The sequence below is a fragment of the Macrobrachium rosenbergii genome, chromosome 49, assembly GCF_040412425.1.
Source record: "Macrobrachium rosenbergii isolate ZJJX-2024 chromosome 49, ASM4041242v1, whole genome shotgun sequence".
NCBI classification, from domain to species: Eukaryota; Metazoa; Arthropoda; class Malacostraca; order Decapoda; family Palaemonidae; genus Macrobrachium; species Macrobrachium rosenbergii.
The window spans coordinates 5,262,412-5,288,802 of NC_089789.1; the positions used below are offsets into that span (position 1 = coordinate 5,262,412).

At 42.1% G+C, this 26,391-nt stretch overlaps 1 protein-coding gene across 1 annotated transcript; it reads left to right on the top strand.

Moving 5' to 3' along the window:
* The first annotated feature begins 7,305 nt into the window (after positions 1–7,305).
* On the top strand, positions 7,306–10,190 carry LOC136832029 (zinc finger protein 664-like). Its single transcript, XM_067092522.1, has 2 exons — positions 7,306–7,535; positions 7,923–10,190. Exon 2 carries the CDS (start codon positions 8,681–8,683, stop codon positions 9,746–9,748), a length of 1,068 nt encoding a protein of 355 aa, XP_066948623.1. The 5' UTR covers positions 7,306–7,535; positions 7,923–8,680; the 3' UTR covers positions 9,749–10,190.
* Positions 10,191–26,391: the final 16,201 nt, after the last annotated feature.

Consider the following 26,391-nt stretch of genomic DNA (forward strand, 5'->3'; position numbering starts at 1 on the left):
CCTCGAGCGATCCTGTTGACGCATCCCAGGACGCTCCCCTCGCCACAGGAAAGGCGAGATGAGGACATGTTCGTCATCCTCGGATGACAAAACCCAGACGTGGTTGGCGCCAATCGCAAGAATCTAGACCTATCAAGAGACGCAGGTCCCCTTCCCGCTCCAACAACCCTCTTGCAGCAAATGGAGCTCTCAGAGAGATTCCTGTCGGAAGAAGACGGCATTTCTGCGCCTAAACAGAGGCGTAAGACGATAACTCGGCCGGAGGAAGAAGACTTGTACATTACTTCAGTTCACGCTTCTCCCCGCCCCCAGAATGGGACGTGTCGCAAGCTGCGCCACCTCATCATCAGAAGATCCCAGCAAGAGTCTCCGAAGTTGTGGAAGTTCATGCAGTGCCATCTCCAGTTGTTTCCCAGCAGCAAGTGGCACCTCAAGTAAAGTTCTTGTCAGAAGTTCAGCAGTCCCTTGCGTCTCTTTTTGACTCTTACAAGTCGCAAGGGCTAAGAGAAGAAACACACAAGAAGGAATCTAAGGACGTCAACAGACCCAAGAAGAGGATAAGGCAAGAGTTAGGACAACAAGACGCTAACAGCCAGCAAGACGCGGACTCGCGGCAAGTTGCAGCGCTCATAGATGCTTCCTCGCAACAAGCTGCACGAGTGACGGGAGGTGACAAGGATCGTGACGCCCCTCGCAGCAAGTTGGACGCATGCGTGACGACGCAAGCAGCATGATACACACGCTTCCCCACTCGCTCGACATCGAAATAGCGGATCCTTTGGAAGAGATCTCGAAGAGGAAACTCAAGAAACTCTTCATGCTGCAGATCTGAAAAGACTTACTCTTTTGGCGGACTTATTTCCCAACGATTTCCAACAGGCCGCACTCGGAGTCCTCCCTCGCAATTTTTGATGGGTAGACCCCAGAAGTCTTCTTCCTTCAAGAAGACAGTGTTAGCCAAATCAGTGAAGAGAGCTTTTTCAACACTGAATGATTGGATTTTGAAGAAGAAAGAACAGGGAAAGACAACTTTTTCCTTTCCCCGACAAGATTGGCTTCTAGATCCAGCATGTGGTACGAGACTGGGGAAGCTCTCGGCTTGGGAGTTCCTGTCTCCTCCCAAGGGGACTTCTCCAGACTCGTTGACTCTTCACGAGAACAGCCATGACAAAGGCCAAGGTTCTGTGGTCCACTTTGAATTGGACCACTTGCTGAAAGGCGTCTTCAGAACTATTGAAGTCTTCAGCTTGATGGACTGGACTCTAGCAGCTCTTGCAGAGGTTTCAGATGAGAAGAATGACACGCAAATGCACCTTATTGCCTGTCTCGATAAAGCTGTGAGGGACGGACGGTCGAACTTTCTGTCCTTTTCACAGCAGGTGTTATCAAGAAACGAGCTATGCTGTGTTCGTTCCTGTCTTCAGGAGTAACTCTAGCTCAGAGATCAGAACTCTTGTATGCTCCTTAACCAAACAGCTCTTCCTTCAGAGCTGGTTATGATTTATCAGCAGCCCTTGCGCAACAATCAACACAAGATCTGATCACAAGGACTGCTAGGAAAGTTCTTCCGGCAAACTTTTTAGCCAGGAAGGACAAGGAAGCTCCTACGCGCCAGCCCTTTCGTGGAGAGCCTTTGGAGAGGAAGTCAGAGAATGGCTGCTGGAGGACAACCTCGTAAGAACCCCAAGCAGCAACCGAAATCCAAGAAGTGATCACAACAACCTCCAGACACAAGTGGGAGCCAGGTTATCCCATTTTTGGCAAGAGTGGAGCCAAAGGGGAGCGGACGACTGTACAGTCGAAGTTTTGAAGGAGGGATACAAGATCCCCTTCCTAAGGAAGCCCCCTCTTTCACCAGAACCGTTAGAGTTGACAGCTACTTACTCGGGGAGCAAAGCAGCAGCTCTTCAAGAACAGGTGACCCAGATGCTATCAAAAGCAGCAATAGAAGAGGTAAAGGACCTCTCGTCAGAGGGTTTTTACAACAGACTTTTTCTGGTACCCAAGAACTCGGGGGTTGAGACCAGTTCTGGACGCAAGTCCATTGAACAAGTACGTAAGCAAAGTCAAGTTTGCTATGGAGACATCTGCGTCAGTCCTAGCAGGCACCAGACAAGAAGACTGGATGATTTCGATAGACCTACAGGACGCGTATTTTCACGTATCAATTCACCCGAACTACAGAAAATTTCTGAGGTTTGTGCATCTCAGGACAACTTATCAGTTCAGAGCACTTTGTTTTGGACTAAGCACGGCCCCTTACGTTTTCTCACGAGTGGCATCGAACGTAGCTCACTGGTTACATCTAAAAGGGATATGGATATCGATGTACCTGGACGACTGGCTAATCAGAGCCAGATCGCAAGCAAAGTGTCTGGAGGATCTACAAGTGACAATGAATTTGACGCAACAGTTAGGACTGGTAGTAAATCTAGCCAAATCACAGCTAACGCCTTCACAAGACATCATCTACCTGGGGATGAGGATTCAGTCAGTGGTTTTTCGGGCTTTTCGAGCCCCAAACGCATTCTGGATTGCTAAGAAAAGGTGAAGCTCTTTCTAGGAGATGGACCTGTTCAAGCGAGGGAGTGGATGAGTCTGCTGGGGACCCTCCTCGATCGAACAATTGTCTCCCTGGGAAGACTACATCTACGTCCACTTCAGTTCCATCTGTCAAGCTATTAGAAAAGAGGCCAAGATCTAGAGACGTGGATTCCGATCCCCTGGGAATCAAAAATCATTTGAGTTGGTGGAACGACCCCAACAAACTACAAAAAGGCCTCGAACTTCAACAGAAGAACCCCGACCTAGTGTTGTATTCAGACGCATCGGACGTGGGATGGGGTGTAACGCTGGGGAAGGGCGAGATCTCAGGTCTATGGGAAAACCATCAGAAGAAATGGCATATAAATGTCAAGGAACTGGTGGCCATTCATCTAGCGCTAGTCCACTTTCAGGAGAAGGTCCAGAACAAGATAGTACAGGTCAACGCAGACAACACCACAGCGTTGGCCTACATCAGGAAACAGGGTGGCACTCGTTCGGATTCCCTTTACGAGGCAGCCCCGCCATCGATACGACAACGTCGTCTGCAGTTCCTCACGGCAGTAACGAGCATAATCTGCCATTCCAGCAAATCCCTTCATAAGGGAAGAGCTGAATGAACCCCAGTGCAGTGAGAGGCACAGGACGGCCAGTCCAGGTACTGCCATTGATGGGTGCATGTTAGGTGGGGTGGGTCCTCCAACCACCCCTCATCACTCTCGGTGGGAACGGCCTTCACCTAGGCTGCCGCGACGTTGCGACCTTCTACGGTACGCACAGGCACCACGACTTTGCACTCCCCCACTGGCCCGCCTCCTCACTTTCACCATCACTTTCTGTCTCGTCCCCACCAGCCACAATCGGTGCCTCCTCCTCCTCCTCAGACTCTCCCTCATAAGCACTGAAACCACTGAACTCGAGTCCATTTTCATGCTCTGGCTCTCGTACGGACATTGGGAGAAAATACTCGTCATCACTGACATCGGGCATGATGTCCTCGTCACTAGATGACCAACTGCCATCAAAATGAGGACTTTCCACCTGCTCTTGATCGAGCTCCAACAAGTATTCATCAATGTCCTTTTGTTGGAGGCCTCACAAATGTTTACAAATGCCTCTCAGGACACCCTGATGTTTCCTAGGGTTTGTAAAAGGCACAGGGTACGGCCCTTGGGGCCCACGGTCACTTTCGGCCACACGTGGCTGTACAACACGGCGTTGAAAAGATGGATCACCTTGGGTGCTTGGTCCCTCACCAGCATCCAAGTCTAAAATGCATCTCACACGCTCACTACCGACAGGCAATACACGCTTCTCAGAGTTCTGATGACGTTGGGACATCTCTGCGTACGTCCTATTGCATCACAAACACGCTAACACTTGCACAAGTTCGGCAAAACACGAATGTGTCAAGAAATCGCTCTCTGACGATGCGTTGCTGATGCTTTGTAGTGCGAGAAGAAAGAAATTTGCACATGCGCAGCTGGGTCACGCTTGTAAACAAAACAACAACGTGATCTGTGAACTCCCAGCATCCCTCAAGGCGTGATTTAAAATTTTTCACAAACGAGGCCGATAAGTATTTTTCCGCGAATATTTAAAAAACTTTTTGTAGTCGATGTATTTTACATCCACCCGGCAGACAACTTTTGTTGACATAAAATACGTCCAGTCGGCGTTAAAGGGTTAAGGCATTTAATGATTAAAAAAACTAAATTTAAAAATGTTACTTAATTTATTCTGAATTTTAATATTCATTAATGTATTTAATATGTGTGAATGTAAAAGAATTTATTCTGAATTTTAATATTCATTAATGTATTTAATATGTGTGAATGTAAAAGCATATGCCTATGTGCAGTTTTTTCTAACATTTAGTTTTCAATCATTCATCACCACGCAGAATGACATATTTGGTCCCCGTGTTTTGCCGATGGCCTAGACCTGGTATTTCATTCTAATACTTTGGGCCAGGCCTATAAGAGCTGATGTCAGCTCAGTGGTCAGGTTAAACTATTTTAATAATATGATGATAATAATAATAATAATCTGATACCCTCTCTCGGCACTTGGAACATAGATCCTCTCAATTGCAGAGGTATTTTCTACAATACGTGCATAACATATGATGGTCAATCTCCATACTCCATAAAACTTGTTCTTTGTATTAAAACATAATGCCATGTCTCTGGTTGCTGTAGATGACATAATACAAAATAGAAAAAGCACATTACCATGCAGGAGAAAAATCAGCAAAAAAATCACTCATCACACTGTATTAACATGTAGCCAGTAGGAGGAATTCTGAAAAAAATATACTGTACATTATGATTTACTCTACCAAACAAGTTTTTTGGCGATCGAGTCGACTTCAAGATGGTGATTGGCTGAGACAGAGGTGATGAAGGGCACAGACCTTTGTCCAGAGACAAAACTTGGTTTCTTGGCAGAAGAGAAGACCTACCGATGCATGGGAGTCCAAAGGGTGGGCTGCAGACAGACGAAGGCTCCAATACCTTCTCCCTCAGGGAGGAAACTGCAAAAGGTTGGGAAAAGGTTGATCACTTTTGTGGGGGATTAACAATCCTTGCCCATAATATATTCTGTCAAGTGCCCAGCTGACAATAACAGTAAACTAATATCTAAGTTTACCAGTCTATTTCTCCAGAACCACATAAGAGGGCAATAGAAGATGGAGCTGAAGGAGTGAGAGAGGAATGTGACCTATAGGACAAAAGAGGAGTGGGAAGACGAGCAACACTGGAAGAAGTAGGGACAGATGCATAAGATTCATGGCCAGATGTAAATAGTAATTGCCCACATATCCTAGTAGCCTCTCACATCTTCTGATACATAACAAAATGATTAATTTTCTCATCAAGCCACTCCTTGCATTCTTCATAACAAGAAGAAAAATCACATTCATTCTCCCTGCATGTAACAAACAATGTACGAACATCATGCCCAACTGAATACATATGGCATACATAAAATTTATTCCTACAGAATGTAATGCCTTCTGTTAGATGTAGATGACATAATGTAAAACAGAAAAGCAAGCACAATACCTTACATGAGAAAATCAGCCAAAATACAGCTAAAACTACCACTGTTTAATCACACTGGAGCAACGTGTAGCCAGCAGAAAGAATACTGACAAGAATGTAACTACTGTATTCCAATGCCACCTGGTGGGAAAAAGGATTTTGACAAAGGAAAAATCTATTTCTGGGGAGGGGCCCGTGTCACCCGGTGAAATAATCCATTCAGCACTTATTTCTAGGTAATTCCGTTGCTAGATACCAGAGAAAAGCTAAATGTAAAGCTGGGGTTACTACCCCCAGAGCGAGCTCCAAGAAATGGAGTCCTATATGGTAAAGGGTGAGATTGTCACAATCGGATGGGCTTTCAGGTTAGCCAAGTGTTATTATGTTTATTTTGAATGCCAGTTGCACCTAACAACACAAAGAGGTGAAATAACTGTAAAAGTACGTAAAATTCATCCAAAATAATTAAAATTAGACAGGAAGTGTATGTCATAAGGATGTCATAATGGAGAAAGAGGGGAAGTGAAAGTTAGGTGATGACAGTTCCCCTTTTCTAGAATTCTCTCCCAACAGGAGGGACCATCTACTCCAAAGCTACAATCTCCCCAGCATATGCATATTTTGCCATTTACGTCATATCCCATTAATAAAATTCCAAGTCATTTGGCATATTACAAAGCTCTGATAATTACCTTCCCACCCAAATAAGAATGTGTATTTCTTGAGATGGGTTTTTGATTCATCCCCAAACAATAAAAGCCAAGATGTACCTCTAAAGTTTCTGGTTTGTTTGAGATGTAACCCACTTTGCAAGCATCGATGGTTCTATTCCATGTCCTCAAGTGCGATCTCCAAATGTTTCCATGGAATGCAGGAGGACTTGTGAAACATCCTTATAATTTTCCAAACTTCAGTTTATTATAAGCATCTGCCATATATACACTTAAACATTCTTTGCATAATTCAAGTGTCTTGCTGTTTGCAACTGAGATCACAAGTTTTACACTGTACAGATGAAGATCCTAATCACCACAATGCTCTGCCCTAATAATGAGTTTCACAATAGTATGCACCTAAAATACTGGATCCATAACTTTTGGTTCTTTTTCATATGATTCACCATCGTTGAGTTTCATTTCAAGTTGATTCATGATGCCCTTGTTGTGAAGCAAGGACTTGTAGCAAGTTTGTAAGTCTTTCTTAAGAGACTCGGTAACCAAAGATGACTCTTAAAAGTAGTACTGCTAAAGCATATTGAATAAGGAAATGAGCTCAGACTCCTGGCATAAGCACGTTCAGTCATCATATGAGCAACCTTGTTCTTTATAAACACTGTCTCCCAGAGTTCTAGGCCACTTCCAATCATTATGGTCCCTATAGCTCCTACCAGTGACAAGAAAATGGAACCCTCCAAGGCAAATAGTGATACTTGAAAGAGAGCTAATAGGACCAACATCAAGAACCATTTCACAAGTGGTTGGTCAAAGGTTACCATGCTCACAGTGTCCATGCTTTTCACCTCATTCAGGGAGCAAATATAAATTGTAGAAGGCTTGGTAGGAGCAAGATTGACAAATGGATAATTGATGTCTAATAAGATGAGTTTTTACTATATATCTTGCCCGTAAATCCACTTCAATTTGGGCATGAGAGACCTTGAAACCATGCGCTACATATCCACAAAGTATCAATTCATTGAGCTATTTTTGCACTTTCAGGTTCTTGTACAAGTGTTTATGTGTCTTCAGCACTCAAAACTGAATAGCCCTGTGTCACAGGCAGATGGTATCCAGTTAATTTGGAAAGTCTCCCTCCAAACTTTCCACTTGTCAAATACTTACAAGAAAAGAAGAATGAGCTTGATGGTTAACTAAGACATTTCAGACCAATCGAGCATATACAGTGGTCATCTATCATAGACTAGCATTTTCTTCTTCTTTTGAGGTTTGTTTGTGTTACATTTCATGCAAATTAAGTGGCACTACAATTTATTGGTTTGTTTTGAAAAATTTAGTTTACTTTGTATTTTTAATTAAACTAAAAGTTTTCATCATTAATGATCATGTTAGTGCAGTTTATTTTTAGGGAAATGTAAAAGTTTTCAGCATAAATGATTATGTCTATCTTAAAACAAGTTTTAATATATATTGGTCAGTCCTTCAAGCATGAGAGTGTTGCTCTAATGTTCTTTTTATATTCTTAAGATGTTGCAAATCTTATCACAGTGCTTGATGAAGTAGTTCTGAGAAGGAAAATCATTTATGATAATTATCTATTTCAAAGAAAGTCATGCTTTCATGAAAATTAAGTTACTTAATTTGTTTGTTACAGCGTTGTGTGAGGCTGAAAGCCCAGTTTCTTCTTAGTACCATCTGGCCCCATCGAAAGCAGTGATCTAGTGACCTTGCCTCATAACCTATTTCAGGTAGTTGAAAACAGAGAACATAGTCATTACATTCCTGCTGTAACAATGTTAGTGTATGAAGATTTTCATTTTTATTATAGATACTGTTTTACTGATAACACACATCAGATGTGATTGAGAGCATTAAAGACATTGAAGTATTGCATTAAAGATATTGAAATATCATAAGATAAGATCTGACATCAGCATACAGCATTTACTTAGGGCGGTATTAACTACTGCGTAGCATTGCTAAAGGTTTAAAATACTGCTAAATCACGTGCAGTTTCCCATGGAAATTATTACTGGTTTTTAGTTTATTTATAGTTTCTTATTTAATATGATAAGGTATGTATGCAGGTACTAACTTGGTGTTTTGATTTTGTTTTCATGAGTGTATTTGAAATGATACAGCATTGAATTGGGTCAAGAGTGAGGAAAAGTTAATTGGTGCCTATGAAAGAAAACTTGAATGTAGCCTACTTATGTGAGAGGTGTAGAACTTCATGATAAAAGAGAATTCAATTAAATACTCAAAAGTTGCTTTTTAGTTCAGAAATTTTATTGTATAAAGTGTTTGGCTTAATTTTGGCCTATTAGAGATATGGTGTTAGGAGCAAGCTGAAGTAATTTTGTTTGTAAAAGCTAAGTAAACCTCACTTCTGTGCATTGAACATCCTGTGAAATGGAAGCAAAAGACCCCCTATCTGTTTTAGTCAGTCAAGGAAATGAAAATTTGAAAAGTAACCTAATTGCAACCACAAATGATGACTTATCATTTGTAGACATTTCCATAGAAGTCAAGGCAGAACCAGAAGTTTTTGAACCAGATGGATTTGATTTGAAATATACGTGCAAGTCTGAGGTGGAGGAGGAGAAAGACCCACTTTGCTGTGAAGATGAATGTGAAAAGAAAATTGTTGAGGAAGGAAACACGCAGTTGCATACATCTGTCAAAGACTGTCCACATGCACCAGTTTCATCATGTGGAAAACTACTTTATCAGAAATTAAATGAAGAAAGTAACAAAAACAGTTACATGAAAGCAGGAAGTTTTTCAAAAAAAAAAATTGGAGAGATGCCATTAATATACACAGGATGTAGAAATAATTCTCAAATACTTCATCAACAGAGGCATGTGAAAGATCACACTGGACAGAAGGCATTCTCTTGTGTTGAATGTGGACGTGGATTTACGCAGTCAGGTCAGCTTAAAAGACACATGAGAATTCACACAGGAGAGAAGCCATTCAGTTGCCCTGAATGTCAAAGTAGATTTTCTCACTCAGGTGACCTTAAAAAGCACATAAGAACTCATACAGGTGAAAAGCCATTTAGCTGCACTGAATGCCAGAGTAGTTTTTCTCAATCGAGTGACCTCAAAAAGCACGTGAGAACTCATACTGGAGAAAAGCCATTCATTTGCAGTGTATGTGGCAGTAGATTTCCCCAGTCAAACCAGCTAAAGGCCCATGTCAGAATTCACACAGGAGAGAAGCCATACACATGCTCTGAATGTCAAAATTGTTTTACTCAATTAAGTAGCCTCAAAATGCACATGAGGATACATACAGGAGAAAAACCATTTATTTGCACTGAATGCCATTGCAGTTTTTCTCAGTCAGCTCATCTCAAAACACATATGAGAGCCCATACAGGAGATAGACGATTCATTTGCTCCAAATGCCATGTTAGTTTTTCCCATCAAAATAGTCTCAAAGTACATTTGAGAACTCACGATGAAGAAAAATAATTTACTTGCACTGAAAGTCCAAGTAGTTTTTCTCACTTGGCTCATCCCAGAACACACAGAAGAGAAGTGACCCACTTGCATCATGTTTGGTTTATAAAAAAAAAATATTCACAGAGCACATGTGGGATCTCATACCTGATAACTCACAATGGAGAGGAGATATTTTTTTGCACTAATAAAAGTTAATTATTGATCAAGTAGCTTCAAAAGGTGCATAAAGGTTTGCATATGTTGAGAGACAGGTTAGTTTTGGTTTTCCCTTAATATTGAAAACCACCTGATGGCTTTTACAGGAGTTGTTCTCTTGCACTGATTTTTAATGTAATTTCTTTCATTAAAGTACTGCTGTTTGAAAATGTAGAGAACTCATATATGAGAAAATTACAGTTCGCTTGGACTGTATGTGTTTTATTAATATTCATAATAAAGCATCTTGACAGAAGTTAACAGTGTTTCTAGTGGACTTTGCTACCTTAATGATATGTGAATTGGACAGAGCACAGTACAGGATGATAAACAGCTTACGTGTCATAGGAATGGTCTTTTTTGTCTTCTACAAAAGGGATAAATGTAACACTGTTACTTTACTTTCATAATTTAATCTTCAAATATTAATTTGCTTCAACTTCTTTCAATTTATTCTATGAACAATCAAATCATTTTGAATTAAGTAGCTGAGAGTGATGGAGGAAACTTAAAAATTCATTTGTCTCTGGTTTGTTTGATCAATGGTAGTATTTTGAATAATGAAAATAAGAACAAATTTAAACAAATTAAACATGAGACTGGATTGTAGTGTTCTTCATTCTAAAAGGAATGTCAGATTAAAGTAATGTTATCTCCTTTGAGTTGGTCGCACTTATTTGACCCATGGGTTATGTATTTGATGAATAACTTACATGATACAATCCCAGAGTCAATAGAATGCAGAAAAGCACTTTTAATCAAATATATTTTATGTAAATGTCCACTTTACAACCAAAGACAAAAGTTGGTAACAAATCCTCAAAAAAATTTTCTCAGAATATTCAGCTTTTTTATGTTGAATTTTTAAGGAGTTTTAATTTATTAAGATCTAATATCTTGAAGAACAAAGTGTTTCAGCCAGCCTGATAAGAGTTAATAATGGAACTGGGCTTTGCAGAGTGACTTTAAATGACATCTAATTTGTTTTTCTAATTTGCTAAAATGTCTCTTTCTTTTTCTTATCAACAGACTGAGATTTACATTTGTTGTCTGGTATGAATATAGAATACAGTGTGTATAGTACACTGTATTGCTCATATCCCCCCCTCCACACACTTGCACACACCTGAGACACCACTAAATAGTAATTCAATTAAGTAGAGCTGAGGGACTAAAAGACTCCAAATACCTTTTTTTTAGTTTGCTAAAATAGCTTATGTTTTCTCATATCAAGTGTTCAAAATCTGTGTGCACCAGAACACTCTCCTTTTGCTGATTGAGTGGAAATGCTTAGCAATAATTGTCTTTGATCACTCTGTAACATTATAATTCATGCTTCGTTAATAAATTTTATATCATTTTAAAATTGAAGAATTTAAGTTAATTATATGTTTAAAACTACAAAAAATAAAGTTTAACATTGCTATCACAAGTAAAAGTTAGCCACAATAAACAAATTTTAAAGGATATTTTTAGCAACAAATTGACTGTAAAGCAGAGAAAATAGATATTCAGTTTTTCTTTACGTGTTGTCAAAGTAAGATAAATTGCCTTTTCATTGATATGAAATTCAATACCATTTGAGCCATGATGATACTACAAAGGGCATTAAAAATATATACTTGGCAGCTTAGGTTCTCTGAGCAGAATAACAGTCTATGTAACTTTTTAAAAAATTTGTATAAATCATAATATATACAGATCATTACAGCAAACATCATTCATGATTCATGGCACATTCATTGGAAAAAAATATCTTTTGATGACTGTTGTTCATCATCAGAATCTCAGAGGTTGAATAATAGATGACAACCATGCCAGAATCTCAAAGGGTTAACATTTAACCACCACACTTCAGAATCAGATAATGAAACAAATGCTGTTGCATATAAAATGCTATTATGTATTGCAAAAGAACAAACATTACTTTAAATTAAAGTTCACGCTTTTATATGAAAAAAATTAGGAACTGAAGTCTCTGGTCATTCTTCTTTTAAATAAAGTAAGTATGTCAGAACACTGCTCTGTATCTACTAGCTATAATATCTTTGACTCATCACATCCCAGATGGTGCCCATCTAGAGAAAGCACAACACTCTGGTAACAGAAGTGTATCTTCGTCTTATCACACCCACCACAGATATACACACAGAGAAGTGGCAGAAGAGGAAGTACCCTTACACAATCCTTGGGGAATCAGAATATGAAAATACATAAGTTACTTCGAAATTCATTGACATAGGTAGTTCAGAAGATCTTTTCTCATAACAGACAGCAAACATTTAGTTGCCACATCCTTCAGTCAGTCTTTATAGCTCAGGCTGTACACACAGTTCTAACTAGGGGCTTTAATCCATTTATTTTAAAAATTTCTTCTTCAGTAACCTGCATACCCTTCTTGCCTGCCTGGTAAAATGATGAAATCTAAATCTTACAAAAAAAAAAGGACAGTGTAGAGGAATAATGAAAGGCAGAACATGAAAACATAACAAAAAACTATCACAGTCCTCCCTAAAGTTGCTTCTCATTAATTTTCCACAATTCTGTCTGACATTCACCCCTCAAATTTAAATAGCCATCTGCAGCACCCACCCATGCTCTGGTGCAGGTCCTCTTTGTCTAGTGAATGGACTCACAGTGCTCTCATTCTGTCACATTGCTCCCATTCTAAATGAGGCCTTTCAGTTCCATTTGGTATTTCATTCTAGGTCTGACCCAAAATTCATCCATAATTTCTTGATCTCCATCATATGTCTTTTCACTCTTTTTGATAGTGTAGTTGCTTGTTTCGTCCTCAAGGAGTTACAACCCCCCCCCCAATGGTGTGCCAGTGCTCCATGGTGACTAGCCAGGTATTGTGTCATAATGAAAACTATGACACGTGTTAGAGTATGATGGACTCAAAGATAAGAGGGCATTTTCCCTTATCTTCAGCGAAGCTGAACCCAGTTTTTCCTACGTCAAAAACTGCAAGAAGTGACTATTACGCATGCGTGTCTGCTTGTTTATGAGTATGGCAGGCAAAAGGCCAGCCCCATTACCCTCTGCTAGTTGAAATTGTGCACACGACGTTTCAGTGCTCCTCACAAAATTGCTTTGATTTCAAATTTTTTCATCAGCAAGAATCATGGAAGCATCTAAACTTGAAAGTTAAGTGCTTATTTTTAAGCTCTAATTAAATATTGTTAGTTTAAACTGTGGAACAAATGTTTATTTTGTGTACGGAAGCTGGAAACCGGACTTTGTTTTCCCAGCACATGGTTGGTGCTCTCTAACGATCTCTGTTATTTGTGAAAGGCCCCCAAAATTTGAATTTTTTATCATTCTATTTAGAAGTTTTAACTAAAGAAATGTTCCACAATTTATTATTAATTTAGATAATCCTTTCAGATAATGATGTCTACAATAGCGTAGGTGGTAGACTACATGAGATGGTAGTCTAACAAATTCAGTGTGAATAATTTAACTATAGTAGATGTTGTCTGTAGCCTATAACCTAGGATTACATATTCTAAAGGTGATTTAAATAACCTGGATTAGGTAGTAACCTAAATTAAGGTAAGTGAGAACCTTTTCAGGCATATTCTTTTATGGTTTTAGGCAGCAGCCTAATTTACACCAAGGACCCTAGAATTTGATAAACAGGCTACAGAATTTTGTATAGCCTGTATACTTAAGCATGGTCTAAAATAATCCAGGACTAGGCAGTATCTTATATTAGTTTAAGTGATAAACTTTTACAAAACATCCCATTTTTTAGACTAAATCATTTTCCTAGACCATGTAATCTAGGACTAGATGAAAATAGTAACCTGTGTTGGATGAGATGGTAGCCTGGCCTTACGGCTACATACTAAAGCAATTGTGTTTTACGTAACCATACCCTTGTGAATGAAATAATCTGGATTAGGCAGTATCCTAGATTAGAGTAAGTGATAGCATAGCTATAAGATTATACATTATTGGGTTGCTATTTTGTATAGTAGACCAAATAACCTAGGATTGGATACAAACAGCAACCTTGGTTAGACAAAAATAGTAGCCTAACAGTAAGTTTACATGCTGTATTAGTAAGTTGCTGGTTTATATAGCCTATACATTTAAGTGTGATCTATAAAAATCTGGATTAGGTAATACCCTATACTAGGCTAAGAAAGAACAAATAAGACTAAGAGTAGATGTAAACAGTATTCTAGGATCAATAACACTGGAAAGGTCTTATGTAGCCTATACCTTTACAAGTGATATAAACCTAGAACAGGCCATAGCCTAACTAGAGTAAGTAGAAATCCCTTTTTAAGGGAATATCCTACTGTTAATTTAGAACCAGCGTGGCTGAGTATCAGATAAAAGGGTAGTCTCGGCTACATTAAACAAAAAACAAGATTGTAGGAGGATTAATTTTTGTTTATCTTATATCCTTAGGTTTTTAAATAAACCTAAAAAAAAAGCAGCTTAGAATAGGTTAAGTGAGAATCCCCTAAGAAATCTTCTATGCTTAGATTAATGTAGATTATACTAAAAGGATTAACCTAGCCCATATAAAACAGTAGCTTGGGTTGGTTGAACAAATTAGTTCATAGAAGATTAGTCTGCATGGCATGACAATTTAGAATTAAAATTTCACTTAGCCATTGCAAAAGGACTAACAGTTTAAGTAATACAGCCTTATACAGTGTCAAAATTAACCTAAACCTAAAATGGTTTAAGTTAACTTACATATTTATAAAAGGTATTACATTTACACACTAGTAATCAAATTAACCTGTAAGATGTAATATGTTAACGATACAGGGTTTTACAAAAGTGTCCCTTATAAAAAACAACTTAAACTAATTAGTTTCTAATAACAACTTTGTTCTTTCACTTCAGGGCCACCATTATGCAGAACCCTCAGCTCAAATGTTTCATAACAAATTGCTTGGTTCACTTTTTGCCAGTGGGTACAGCCCATTCCACCTCCCATGAGCGTAGTCCTTGTAAAAAACAAGACATATTTGCTTGGTCGCCAGATATGTGTGAAATTTGCAGTATGCTTTCCACAGCAGGAGTTAAGGACGAAACAGCTCATTTTAAGCTGTCACGATGGGTCCTAGGTTCAGCAAGGGGAGGAAGGGGGAGATTATATCTTTCCAGCAGAACTCCGGCAGCAAATATTTAACCCCTTTTCAGAAGATCTATATTTGGGCCAAAACCCATTAACATCAGCCCCCATACCTCCCAGGTTAACCCTCTGGAGGAAATAGAGGAAGCTCCTCTTCGGGGTGATTTTCTTACTAATAAAATTGATATTGCTATTGAAATGACCTAGCTGAACCCAGAAGGATCAGGGACACAACCTTCAGCTAACCACGGGAGAAACTTTCCAGAAGGACTTCAGTCCCCCATGCAGCTTTCAGAAGCTGATCAGGATCCTTCCCCCAAAAAGGATACAAGGATTCACTTAACCCCAATTGAAATGACCACATTTTTTGGAGGAGTATAGTAACTCATCCAGGACCTCTGCCTCCTGGGTAACAGGCAGTCAGTGTTCAGGAGTGGATGCTCAGTCAGATTACGCAAGCTCCCCAAAAAGGGATGCACAGTTTGCAGCATTTCATCAGTTCCATAAGGAAATTATGAGTGATATCAAAGATGCTCTTGTCACAGAACGGCAATATATAATGGACATATTGCATGATTCCAAACAGGAAATTAAAGAAATCAAGTCGGTGATGTGCACTCTAAAGTGTAAAAGTACTGCAGCCTGCAACCAAAAAGGGAGAGTGGAAATAAACTCTGACCAAACAAGGTCCAAGGTTAGAATTCCAACTGGAGCCAACAAAACGGCCAGTTCGGACTACAAAGCTTCAGGTCAAAACGTGACAGGACCCAATATTCTCCCCTGATGATACTGATAATCCTTGGCGAGGCGCTTTAACATGTATTTTCTCTCCTGATGGTAAGTATCTGACTAATGAGAGAAAAACCATGATCGAAGTTATACGTGGCGTTTAGAGATGGGGTAGCATTCCCTAATACAGAATGGTGCCTGATATCACCTTTGCCAGACATAGAGAAACCTCAAAAGGAAACAGTTCTCTTATGCTGGAATACAGCATAAAAAGCCATAGATGACACCCTTTACCAGGTGAGTGGTAGGTTGATCTATACTCCCATTATGAATAAAACCCAACTTGCTTACCAAGTACCCCCAGCCTTCTGTCCCTTCACTTTTAAAATAATTAACCATTAAAATAATTAACCATGTGAAGACAAACTTTCACAATTATGTAGTAACTAGAAAACAGGAACCAATGGCAGAACTAAAATCATTTGCCAGTCTTCCTGGTTTCAAAAAATTCCACCAATAAAAAAGCTCTCCTTGGATGTTGCTACTCAGGAATTTGGGACCCTATGAGAAGAATCTCAGATGAGACAGCTTCGTCAGAATTCCATGCTAGGACTCTTCTCCTTAGTATCTTAACCTCTTCCACCTTGCTAGAAGTTGCCACCAGAAGGCTTCAGGTAGATTCCAGGACACTTTTTGCTGTTGTGGCTAAAAGTCTTATGAGAACCCTATGGGAAGCACTCCATGACTTTTTAGGCTGGCACTTAAAAGCACAAATGGAAACATTGGAAGGCTCCAACAAGTCACTTCCCAATGTCACTGCTTTATTACAGTCTAACCCCTTCTGTAAGGACCTATTTGAGGATTCTGTTGCAACTCAAGTCAACAAGCAAGCACACCAACAAAATTGTACAGTGTACGCTCTTCTGGGAAAAGAATTCAGGAAACAAAAATCAGAAATTTCCCTTTACCCAGTTCAAAAAAGCCTCGCTTTGATCAAAGATCATATAAGCCTGCAGTCACCTCGAAAACTTTTCCTCATAAACAGGTAGGTGGTCAGAAGGGACAACCCCCTTCAAAAGGACAGCAACAGCCACATCAGCAAGGACATCCTTTTCACAAGGTCCAAAAACCGTCTTACAAAGGAAAAGCAACGCTCGGAATGCCTATCAAGGGAAGGTAGAGGAAGAGGGGAATATCAATAGGAATTGTTTGGTCGGGGGTCGGCTTCAAAGACACCACAGGGAATGGAAGTCTTATCCTTGGGGACCCAGCATTGTTCTCAATGAGCTGGGGTGGAAATGGACTCATCCCCCCCTGCCTTTAAAGGGGTTCTTTCAAGAACCAAACCCCTCTCTGGAAGATTTATGTGCAGAAGGCCCTGTCAAAAGGTGCCATAGAGAAACATGTGCATATTTGCCACCAAGCACGTCTTTTCAGTGTTCCCAAAAAGGATCCTCTAAACAAAGGGTGATCCTTGACCTGTCAATATTGAACGAGTAAATTGTTTGCCAAAAGTTTTGGATGACTACCATTGCCCAAGTATGTTCAGTCATTCAAAAAGGGACTTGGACAGTTTCTATAGACCTGAATTTCGCATACTGGCACATCCCTATCACCGCTCCCTTTTGCCCCTTCCTAGGGTTCCGGATAGGGAAAGTCATGCCTTTTGGGCTAAACATTGCCGCAAGAATTTTTACAAAATTAGCCATGGTAGTTGTCCGGGAACTCAGGAAAGAAGGAATACAACTAATAACTTACCTAGACGGCTGGTTAATCTGGGAGTCCACAAGAAAAGAGTGCTTGAAAAACCTAAGAGTAGCAGTCAACAGACTCCAGTCAAAAGGTTTAATAATAAATTGGAAAAAATCCCGCCTCATGCTCAGCAGACGCTTTCAGTGGCTGGGACTGTTTTGGGATACTCTTCAGGGCCTGTTGTTTCTCCCCATCAAAACTCAGAACAAAATAAGGAAAAACCTCAAAAGGTTCCTAGCAGAGCCTAGAGTCTCCAGACGGCAATTAGAACACATGATGGGTCTACTGCAGTTTGCATCAGTAATAGATCCAATACTGTACTCAGATTGCGGCTGAAAAACGTGAACAGATTTTGTCTATCACACAAGAAAAAAAGATGCAAGACCGATCTCACCAAAAGAAACAAAGTTGGGGAGATACTTTGGCCTTGGACCTGGAAGGAATCTCTGGCGAAACGGGTCACCCTGGCTCATCCAACTGTAAGAGTGACAATACACACAGATGCCTCGTTGACAGGTTAGGGAGGAAATTGGGAGGATCATCAGGTGGCAGGGAAGTGGTCAGCTACTCTGATGAGGTGTCATATCAATTTCCTGGAACTGATGGCTGTCTTTTTGTCTCTCAAAACACTCAAACCTCCAGAAGAGACACATACAGTACAGTATTCTGTTGGTTCTAAACAACACAACTGCAGTGTCCTGCATCAAGAGATCGGGATCACGTTCACCTCCTCTCAGCATGGTAATGCTAGCCATCCTTTGGATGGCACAAGTAAAGAAGTGGCACTTGTCATCTCACAGGGTCTCACTGTAATAGCAGACTCTCTATCAAGGAAAACAACAGCCTCAACAGAGTGGATGTTGGACATCCACTCTTTTCAAACAATAGCCAGAATGCTTCCACAACTGGAAGTGTACCTTTCGCCACACACGAGGATCACATACTCCCAGTATACATGTCTCTGAACTTGGGCAATCAAGCAATAGCAAGAGATGCCTTCCTACAAGACTGGAACAAGTGGAGGACAATCTATCTTTTTCTTCAATTGTCTCAGATTTCGAAGGTTTTGAGCAAACTCCTAACCTTCAAAGGAACAGCTTACTTAATAGCCCCAAATTGGCCAAACAGCATTTGTTCCTATCTCTTCAACAATGGGCGAGAAGATCAATTCCACTATTGTCGACTGTTTTGTCCCAGAAAGTAGGAGGGAAAATCGTTTATGCATCCTCCTTTCTGAGCCGAGACCTTCACATATGGATTTTTAAAATATTATCTACCGTGAAAGCTACTCACCCAACATTGCTAGGTACCTAGTGCAAAAATTACAAACATCATCTATCCGGCAATACCAGTCCGTATGGAAGATATGGCTAGATATCCATACTGAGAGCCCAGTTGAGATTTCTATAGAAACCATTTTAAATTTTCTGATATAGCTAATGAAGACAAACGTTTTGCGGTTACAACAATCATGACAGACAAGGCAGCATTAATGGAACCCTTGCTTTATGGATTTGCGATTGACTCCAGCATAGTTGTTACTTCCCTTCTGCTGTCCTTTGCTCTACAAAGACCCATTCCTGAAAGTCTTCCAATTACTTGGTCCCTGAACAAGGTACTTAGACTTCTATCTACCCCTTAATTCAGCAGACCCAATACAACTGCAACTCACAAGCTACAAAAGGCAATCTTTCTGATTGCATTAGCATCAGGAGCCCGTATTAGTGAACTGGGCTCTCTTAGATGGGGACGATATATCACACAGACTGCTGATAATCAGTTATTATTGTCCCCAGGCCCATCATTCCTGGCCAAGAATGAGGATCCTTTAATAAGGAAATCTATTCTTATAAGAAAACTCAATTTAGCAGACAAAGCATTATGCCCAGTTCAAGCACTTAAGGTTTACCTAGAGGTCATGGCAAGCATCCCAGAAGGTCCGATTTTCCTGCACCCTAGCACGAATAAACCACTCTCTCTACAAGGGCTAAGAATAATTTTAGTGTCCCTCATTAAAAAAGCAAACCCACACTCCTTTCCTAGGTCACATGACAGTAGGAAAGTAAGTACGTCGTTGACCTTCTTCAGAAATGTCTCTTTTGAAGAAGTCTCGGAAAGTACAGGGTGGGCATCAGAGACAGTATTCTTAAAACATTACTGCCATGAGCTCAAACAAATTTGTCTACACTGAATATCAGTTGGTGGAATGGGTAGTCCTGACCCCATAGGCTCTACAGCAGAAAACCAGGGGTCTTCCTAATGGGTGAGTATGCTGACTACAGTATTGCTGGGGAAGATGTGACAAGACTGCAGCCATACCCAGCATACTTGGGTAAGTCACTACAGAACTTCACCCTAAAAATTCAAATTCTTGTTTAGCTCCTTGTTTCTTGTTACCAAAACCCCAAAAGTTTTTTTAGAATAAGGAATGGGACTTGGAACTTGTGGCTTGACCTCGGACCAGAAATGTTTTTTGTTTTTCTTTGGATTTTTGGGATTAAAATTTTGAGAGCTTAGGCCTTTTGTCACCTGTCAGTTTCTTTTGTAAAGCTCCTTGAGGACAAAACAAGCAACTACGCTATAAAAAAAACAGGTTTTGACGTAGGAAAAACCTATTTTGGGTAGTTGCTGTTGAGTCCTCAAAATCCTCCCACTTCCCTGACAAAAAGGCATGGGCTTTGGGCAAGGGATCATCCTACATTGACCAGCAGAGAGTAATGGGGCTGGTCTTTTGCCTGCCCTGGTCGTAAACAAGATGGCAGATGCACTTGCGTAATCGTCACTTCTTGCAGTTTTTGACATAGGAAAAACTGGATTCAGCCAGCTACAAGGCCAGGCTAAAAATTATTTCTTTGATACTAGTCTAGTTGCCATGGAGTGCTGGCACACCATGAAGGGTAACTCCTTGAGGACTCAACAGTGACTACCAAAAATAGGTTTTTCCTAAGTCCAAACCTGTTTTTTTTACACGTTTCTTATCCACTGTAGTAAATTATTTCTTCATTGAATTATACAGCTTGTTATTCACGTCTTCATTTACCACTAATGTTTTGTATACTCTCATTTACTCTTTCAGAAAGCTTTGCCACAGAAGTTTCTGGTCTCTCACCGAAAACTCATATTTTATAAGTGTGAATTTGCTCTAAATCACTCATCCAATATTATTCATGAATGATTTGTTTTCTAACACTTGGACACATTCTTCTGTAATAATGTAGAAGTCTGCTATCTTGTATTTTTAACCAAAACCACTTGTTTATATCTCAATGTAGTGGGATTAAAAAATTAGGATGTATTTACTAACAGACTCTGTTTTTACACAAACACAAATCTATATAGGATTTAGATTGAAAAAGCAAACTGGAACAGCACTTAAACGTACTGACAAGGTAGTTAACTACATATGGGTAGGGGAAGCCCAGCCCACCTGTTAGTCTGCACTCCAGTTTACTTACGTCCATTTGTTCTTGCTGGTTTTTCCCTTTATTGTTGTGTATACGGTAACAAACCCATGACTTGTATATACAGTCAACCCCCGTATTCATGGGGGATAGGGACACAACCACCCGCGAATAGCTAAAATCCTTGAATACTTGACATCCCCCTCTAAAAGCGCTTATAACTGCCTATTTTAATAGTTCAAAGGCCCCATTCCTTTTCTCTCATACAGTAATGAAGCTGGGAAATCAGAAGTACTGTTACATTAATATTATTTGAAAATTAGTCAATAATTATTTTTATCATAAAAATGTAATTAGTCATGAAAGTAACAGGAAAATCCACAGATTTCCGAAATTTCTCGAATAAATTGGGGATAAGTTCCACAGAAATATCTGCGAATCCTGAATCACGAATAGGTGGGGATCAACTAAGCCTTCCTCCTCTACACTGAGGAAGCCTTTGGCTGTACAGTGCTGCCCTGGTAAGGACAGGCATTGTAAGAGATCCCTCTCATCCACTGAGACTGATCTGCATACTCTGTGCATGCTTTGCAGAAGGCATTTCTGCAACCAGGACAGCCCATGTTCCAAGTGCTGAGAGTAGCAGTCAGAACAGTGGGTGAAGTCTGCAGGTAAGGAGGGGGCCAGAAAGACATCCCCAGTATCATCGGAGGGCAAAACTCCACAGGTGACACCAAGGAACGTTTTTGTCGCCTCTTTCTGCCCACTAAGCTGCCACCCATTGTTTCGACTCCTAAGAGAGGCATTTTCCTTTTGCTGTATGCCACTGCATGTGTGTCTTCTTTTTTTAGGACCAGTTTGTGATATTGTGAAATGTAGAGCAAGAGCAATGGTCCAGCTCAAGAGTCTTTGGGAGTAAATTAAGCAGTTGGTGCTTACCCTTAAAATTTACTGATCTCAGGGCTATATCGGTGCTTACAGCGCCATAACTTGATGTTTGGTGCCGTAACTTGATGCTGCATCAAGTTACAGTGCCGTAAGCACCGTTAACTTAATGCCTAGTCTTGCCATTAGCACAGTCAACAGCACTTACGGCACTGTAGCTTTATGCAGCATCAAGTTACAGCACTGTAAAATGGCATTAACGGCACTGAAAAAGCACCGTAAGATCAAATCCACTGTAAGTCGGTGACGTGCTGTATTTAATTTTAGTTTGTTCCTACACAAATACAAACCTTCAGTCTTTATGAGTGGAAATACCTTCAGCATAAGGTGGTTAGGGTAGTTAACTATCGGCGGTATGGAGGGAGTCCCGCCCACACCGCTGGTACGTACTCACTTTACCTTTGGCTGCTGTCAAAAGAGATGTATCACCTCTGCCTGCCTGCTGTTTGACTGCTTTTGGTTTTTGCATGCTTGTAGTTGGGTTTGCAAATTTTATCATGCAAACCCATGACTCATCTGAGCCTACAGAGAGGAAGTCTAGTGCCATGAGGCATTGCCCAGGCACTACTGATAAACCCTGCAACCGCTTCCTCTCCTCCTTTGAACTTGACCTACATTCGCTGTGTACCCAATGCAGGAAGCACAAAAGCAACCACCTTAGTCCTTGTTTGGAATGTCGTGCGTGGCCTTCAGAACAATGGGTGAAGTTTTCCCGGAAGAGGAAATATAAGAGAAAGGTTTCCCTGATGTCGCCTGAGGGCAACACGCCCCTGGTGACACCAAGGGTTGCCAATATCTCTAGTTCCTTCCTTCCTCCAGCTAAGCTGCCTCACATTGTTGCCACTCCTAAGGGAGGGGTCTCCTCTCACCGTCTCTTGCTTCGTTAGGAGATAGATGACGTGGGGGCGGGGGGGCAATGGTCCAGGATGAATCCATACTGGCAGTCTCTGTTCGTTCGGTAGGGTGGGGGGAGGAATCCCCCTTTGAGCAAAGGGAGAGTGCCACCACTAAGCTGACTTTTCCAGGTTTGGGGGAGACCGAGGGGCTTAGGGAACTTTGGCACTCCCTAGGCCTCCTGCGGGAGCCTTCTGTGCAGGGCTTGATTTCCAACTTGAGTGCCTCACATGCCCCTCCAGTGACTGCTGCTTCAGTAGCCGTCACCACTATAGCGGTGGTGCCTATGATCATGCCTCCTGTTGTTTGCCCTACTGTGCTCCTGCCAACATCCTCCCCTTGGTGAGATGTCATCCTCCAGGCCTTATGTGAGAAGACCTGCTGTGACTGCAAGAAGAGGTTTAAGAGAAAGAAAAGTTGTCATTCAACTTCGTTTTTGTCTTCTTTGTTGTGTGCTGCCACCTCATCCCCTTCTTCCAAAGCTCCTGGGACAGAGTGGAGGAAGAAGGTTGCTTTCTCCCTACTGTAAGAAGGTCCATAGGCCCTTGAACAGTCAGCCTCTCTCCAAGGAAGTGGCATAGGGATCTCTTTTTAGCTCTCCCTTGCCTATGGATATGGGACTCATTGCATGGGGCTCTCCAGAACCTTGTGCCACGGGAGCTACAGGTGCATGGGGCTCCACGGACCCCGCGTCACTTTTACCAGACCCTGGGAGTCACCTTCCTGAACCAGTAAAGAACCTTCCACCATTTCATGGGGCTCCACGGACTCCTCTGTCACGGGTGCTTCAGGTGCATGGGGCTCCATGGATCCCTGAGTCACCATAGGTGCACGGGTCTCCACGGACCCCCGTTTCACTATACCAATCCCAGAAAGCCTCTTCCACAGGCTGGTAAAGGTTCTGCTACCGTTGCATGGGGTTCCGTGGAACCCCATGACGCCAGTAAGTGCTCACAGCCTATGGACCAGGGCACAACCCAATGAGAGAGTGTGAGTTCCCAGTGTGCAGGTACTGCTTCACCCCCTGCGTGTTCCCACAGAGGAACAGTGCCAGGGTCCTGGAATGGTGATGCCAGCCCATGGGTCTGCTTACCTGGGAAAGCATTGGAAGGGCTTGAGGGTCCTTTTCCCCAAGACACGGACACCCTCTAACTACAGAAGATGTACGTGGAGATTGTTAGACTGATTCGTCAGTACAACAATCTTGAGGAAGAGACCATGGCCTCCCCATGTATTGTCTTTCTGTCCTCGAAACCTACTGGGGACCTCACAGGTAACCCAAAGCTTCGGTGGGCTTGCCTTGGTCGGATCTTGCCAAAGGGGTTCTGGACCAGGCAAGTGCTCTTGTTTATGGACAGGAGAACTTGTCAGAAGAAAGTCTGTTCCCTCAGAGAGGTCACTGCTGATAAAACAGGTTGGCCCAAACCTGGTTCGTCTAGGCCCGTGTCTGTTGCTGGACCAGCTCAGTACAGAACCTTCCACCATTTCATGGGGCTCCACGGACTCCTCTGTCATGGGTGCTTCAGGTGCATGGGGCTCCATGGATCCCTGAGTCACCATAGGTGCACGGGTCTCCATGGACCCCGTTTCACTATACCAGTCCCAGAAAGCCTCTTCCACAAGCTGGTAAAGGTTCTGCTACCGTTGCATGGGGTTCCGTGGAACCCCATGACGCCAGTAAGTGCTCACAGCCTATGGACCAGGGCACAACCCAATGAGAGAGTGTGAGTTCCCAGTGTGCAGGTACTGCTTCACCCCCTGCGTGTTCCCACAGAGGAACAGTGCCAGGGTCCTGGAATGGTGATGCCAGCCCATGGGTCTGCTTACCTGGGAAAGCATTGGAAGGGCTTGAGGGTCCTTTTCCCCAAGACACGGACACCCTCTAACTAGAGAGGATGTACATGGAGATTGTTAGACTGATTCGTCAGTACAACAATCTTGAGGAAGAGACCATGGCCTCCCCCATGTATCGTCCTTCTGTCCTTGAAACCTACTGGGGACTTCACAGGTAACCCAAAGCTTCGGTGGGCTTGCCTTGGTCGGATCTTGCCAAAGGGGTTCTGGACCAGGCAAGTGCTCTTGTTTATGGACAGGAGAACTTGTCAGAAGAAAGTCTGTGTTCCCTCAGAGAGGTCACTGCTGATAAAACAGGTTGGCCCAAACCTGGTTTGTCTAGGCCCGTGTCTGTTGCTGGACCAGCTCAGTACGGAGGGTCTCCCTCTCACAGCAGGATTCAGCAGCACTGGAATCTACCGCTATGGCAGCATTCCAGGCAGTCTCGTGGCTCAATCGTTGGTCACTGTCTGTGTCCACGCCTGCCTCCTCTTCCTCCTTGGGTTCGGGGAACCCCAAAGAGGAAAAGTAAGTATACCTTAGTTCTACCAGACCACTGAGCTGATTAACAGCTCTCCTAGGGCTGGCCCGAAGGATTAGACTTATTTTACATGGCTAAGAACCAATTGGTTACTTAGCAATGGTACCTACAGCTTATTGTGGAATCCGAACCACATTATAGCGAGAAATGAATTTCTATTACCAGAAATAAATTCCTCTAACTCTTCATCAGCCGGCCGCAGGAATTGAACTCCGGCCCATCGAGTGACAGTCTGAAGCTCAACCGGCTCGGCCAACAAAGGGCTACCCCAAAGAGGAAACCACCTTTAAGAGGCTGATGCTCTCTGGAGGTAGGGCTATCTCCTACTTGGCCCATCAGAGAGCTAACCTATGGGCAAACTTGGTGCTGAAGAGGAGGGATGCAGTCCTGAATTGGATCACCGAGTTTGTCGGTTCCGAGTTGGCTCTGGACTTAAGGAATGGACCTTTGCTGGGTTCTACTTCTCTCTTCCCTTGACTGTTGGTCAGTCCTGGCGAGCTCTCGATCGCAGTTGCTCCAGGACAGGGATTGACTATTCGAGTTTTGCTGCAACTTGGGGGTCATGGTAAATATCAGGAAATCTGATCTCATGCCCAAGCAGAGGATGAAGTACCTGGGCATGCTGATAGATACAGCAGCATTGAGAGTCTTCCCCTCAGATTCACATATCAGCAAGTTCAGGAAGGCAGCACAGTGGCAGGTCGTTCTTGGTCACCTGTTGTCCTTGGAGAAGCTGGTTCCTCATGGGACCATTTTCCATTGGAGAATGAAGGAGTTCTGGTCTCCAGCAAGGGACTCCCCATACCTTCCCATTCCTCTCTCAGAGGAGGTGAGACAGGGCTTAGCCTGGTGGGTAGACAACAGGAACCTCGTAATAGGAGTGCCTCTACACACTCCCCCTCCCGAGATGCTTCTATTATCGGATGCATCGACCAAGGGATAAGGCTCACACCTGGGAGAGTTGCTGATATCAGGTGTGTGGAACCAGAATGACAGACACCTCCACATCAATGTCTTGGAACTCAAGGGAGCTTTCTTAGCTCTTCAAGAGTTTCAGGACCGAGTGATAGGGCACTGTGGTGTTGATGAGCGACAACACCTCAGTAGTGGCATACGTCAAGAAGCAGGGCAGATTGGTGTCCCTTCAGCTCCACAGGTTGACGGTGCAGGTGCATGAGTGGGCAGTAGAACTCCCGGTAGAGCTGTCAGCCAGATACATTCCAGGCAAGAGGAATGTAGTGGCAGACAAGCTCTCACT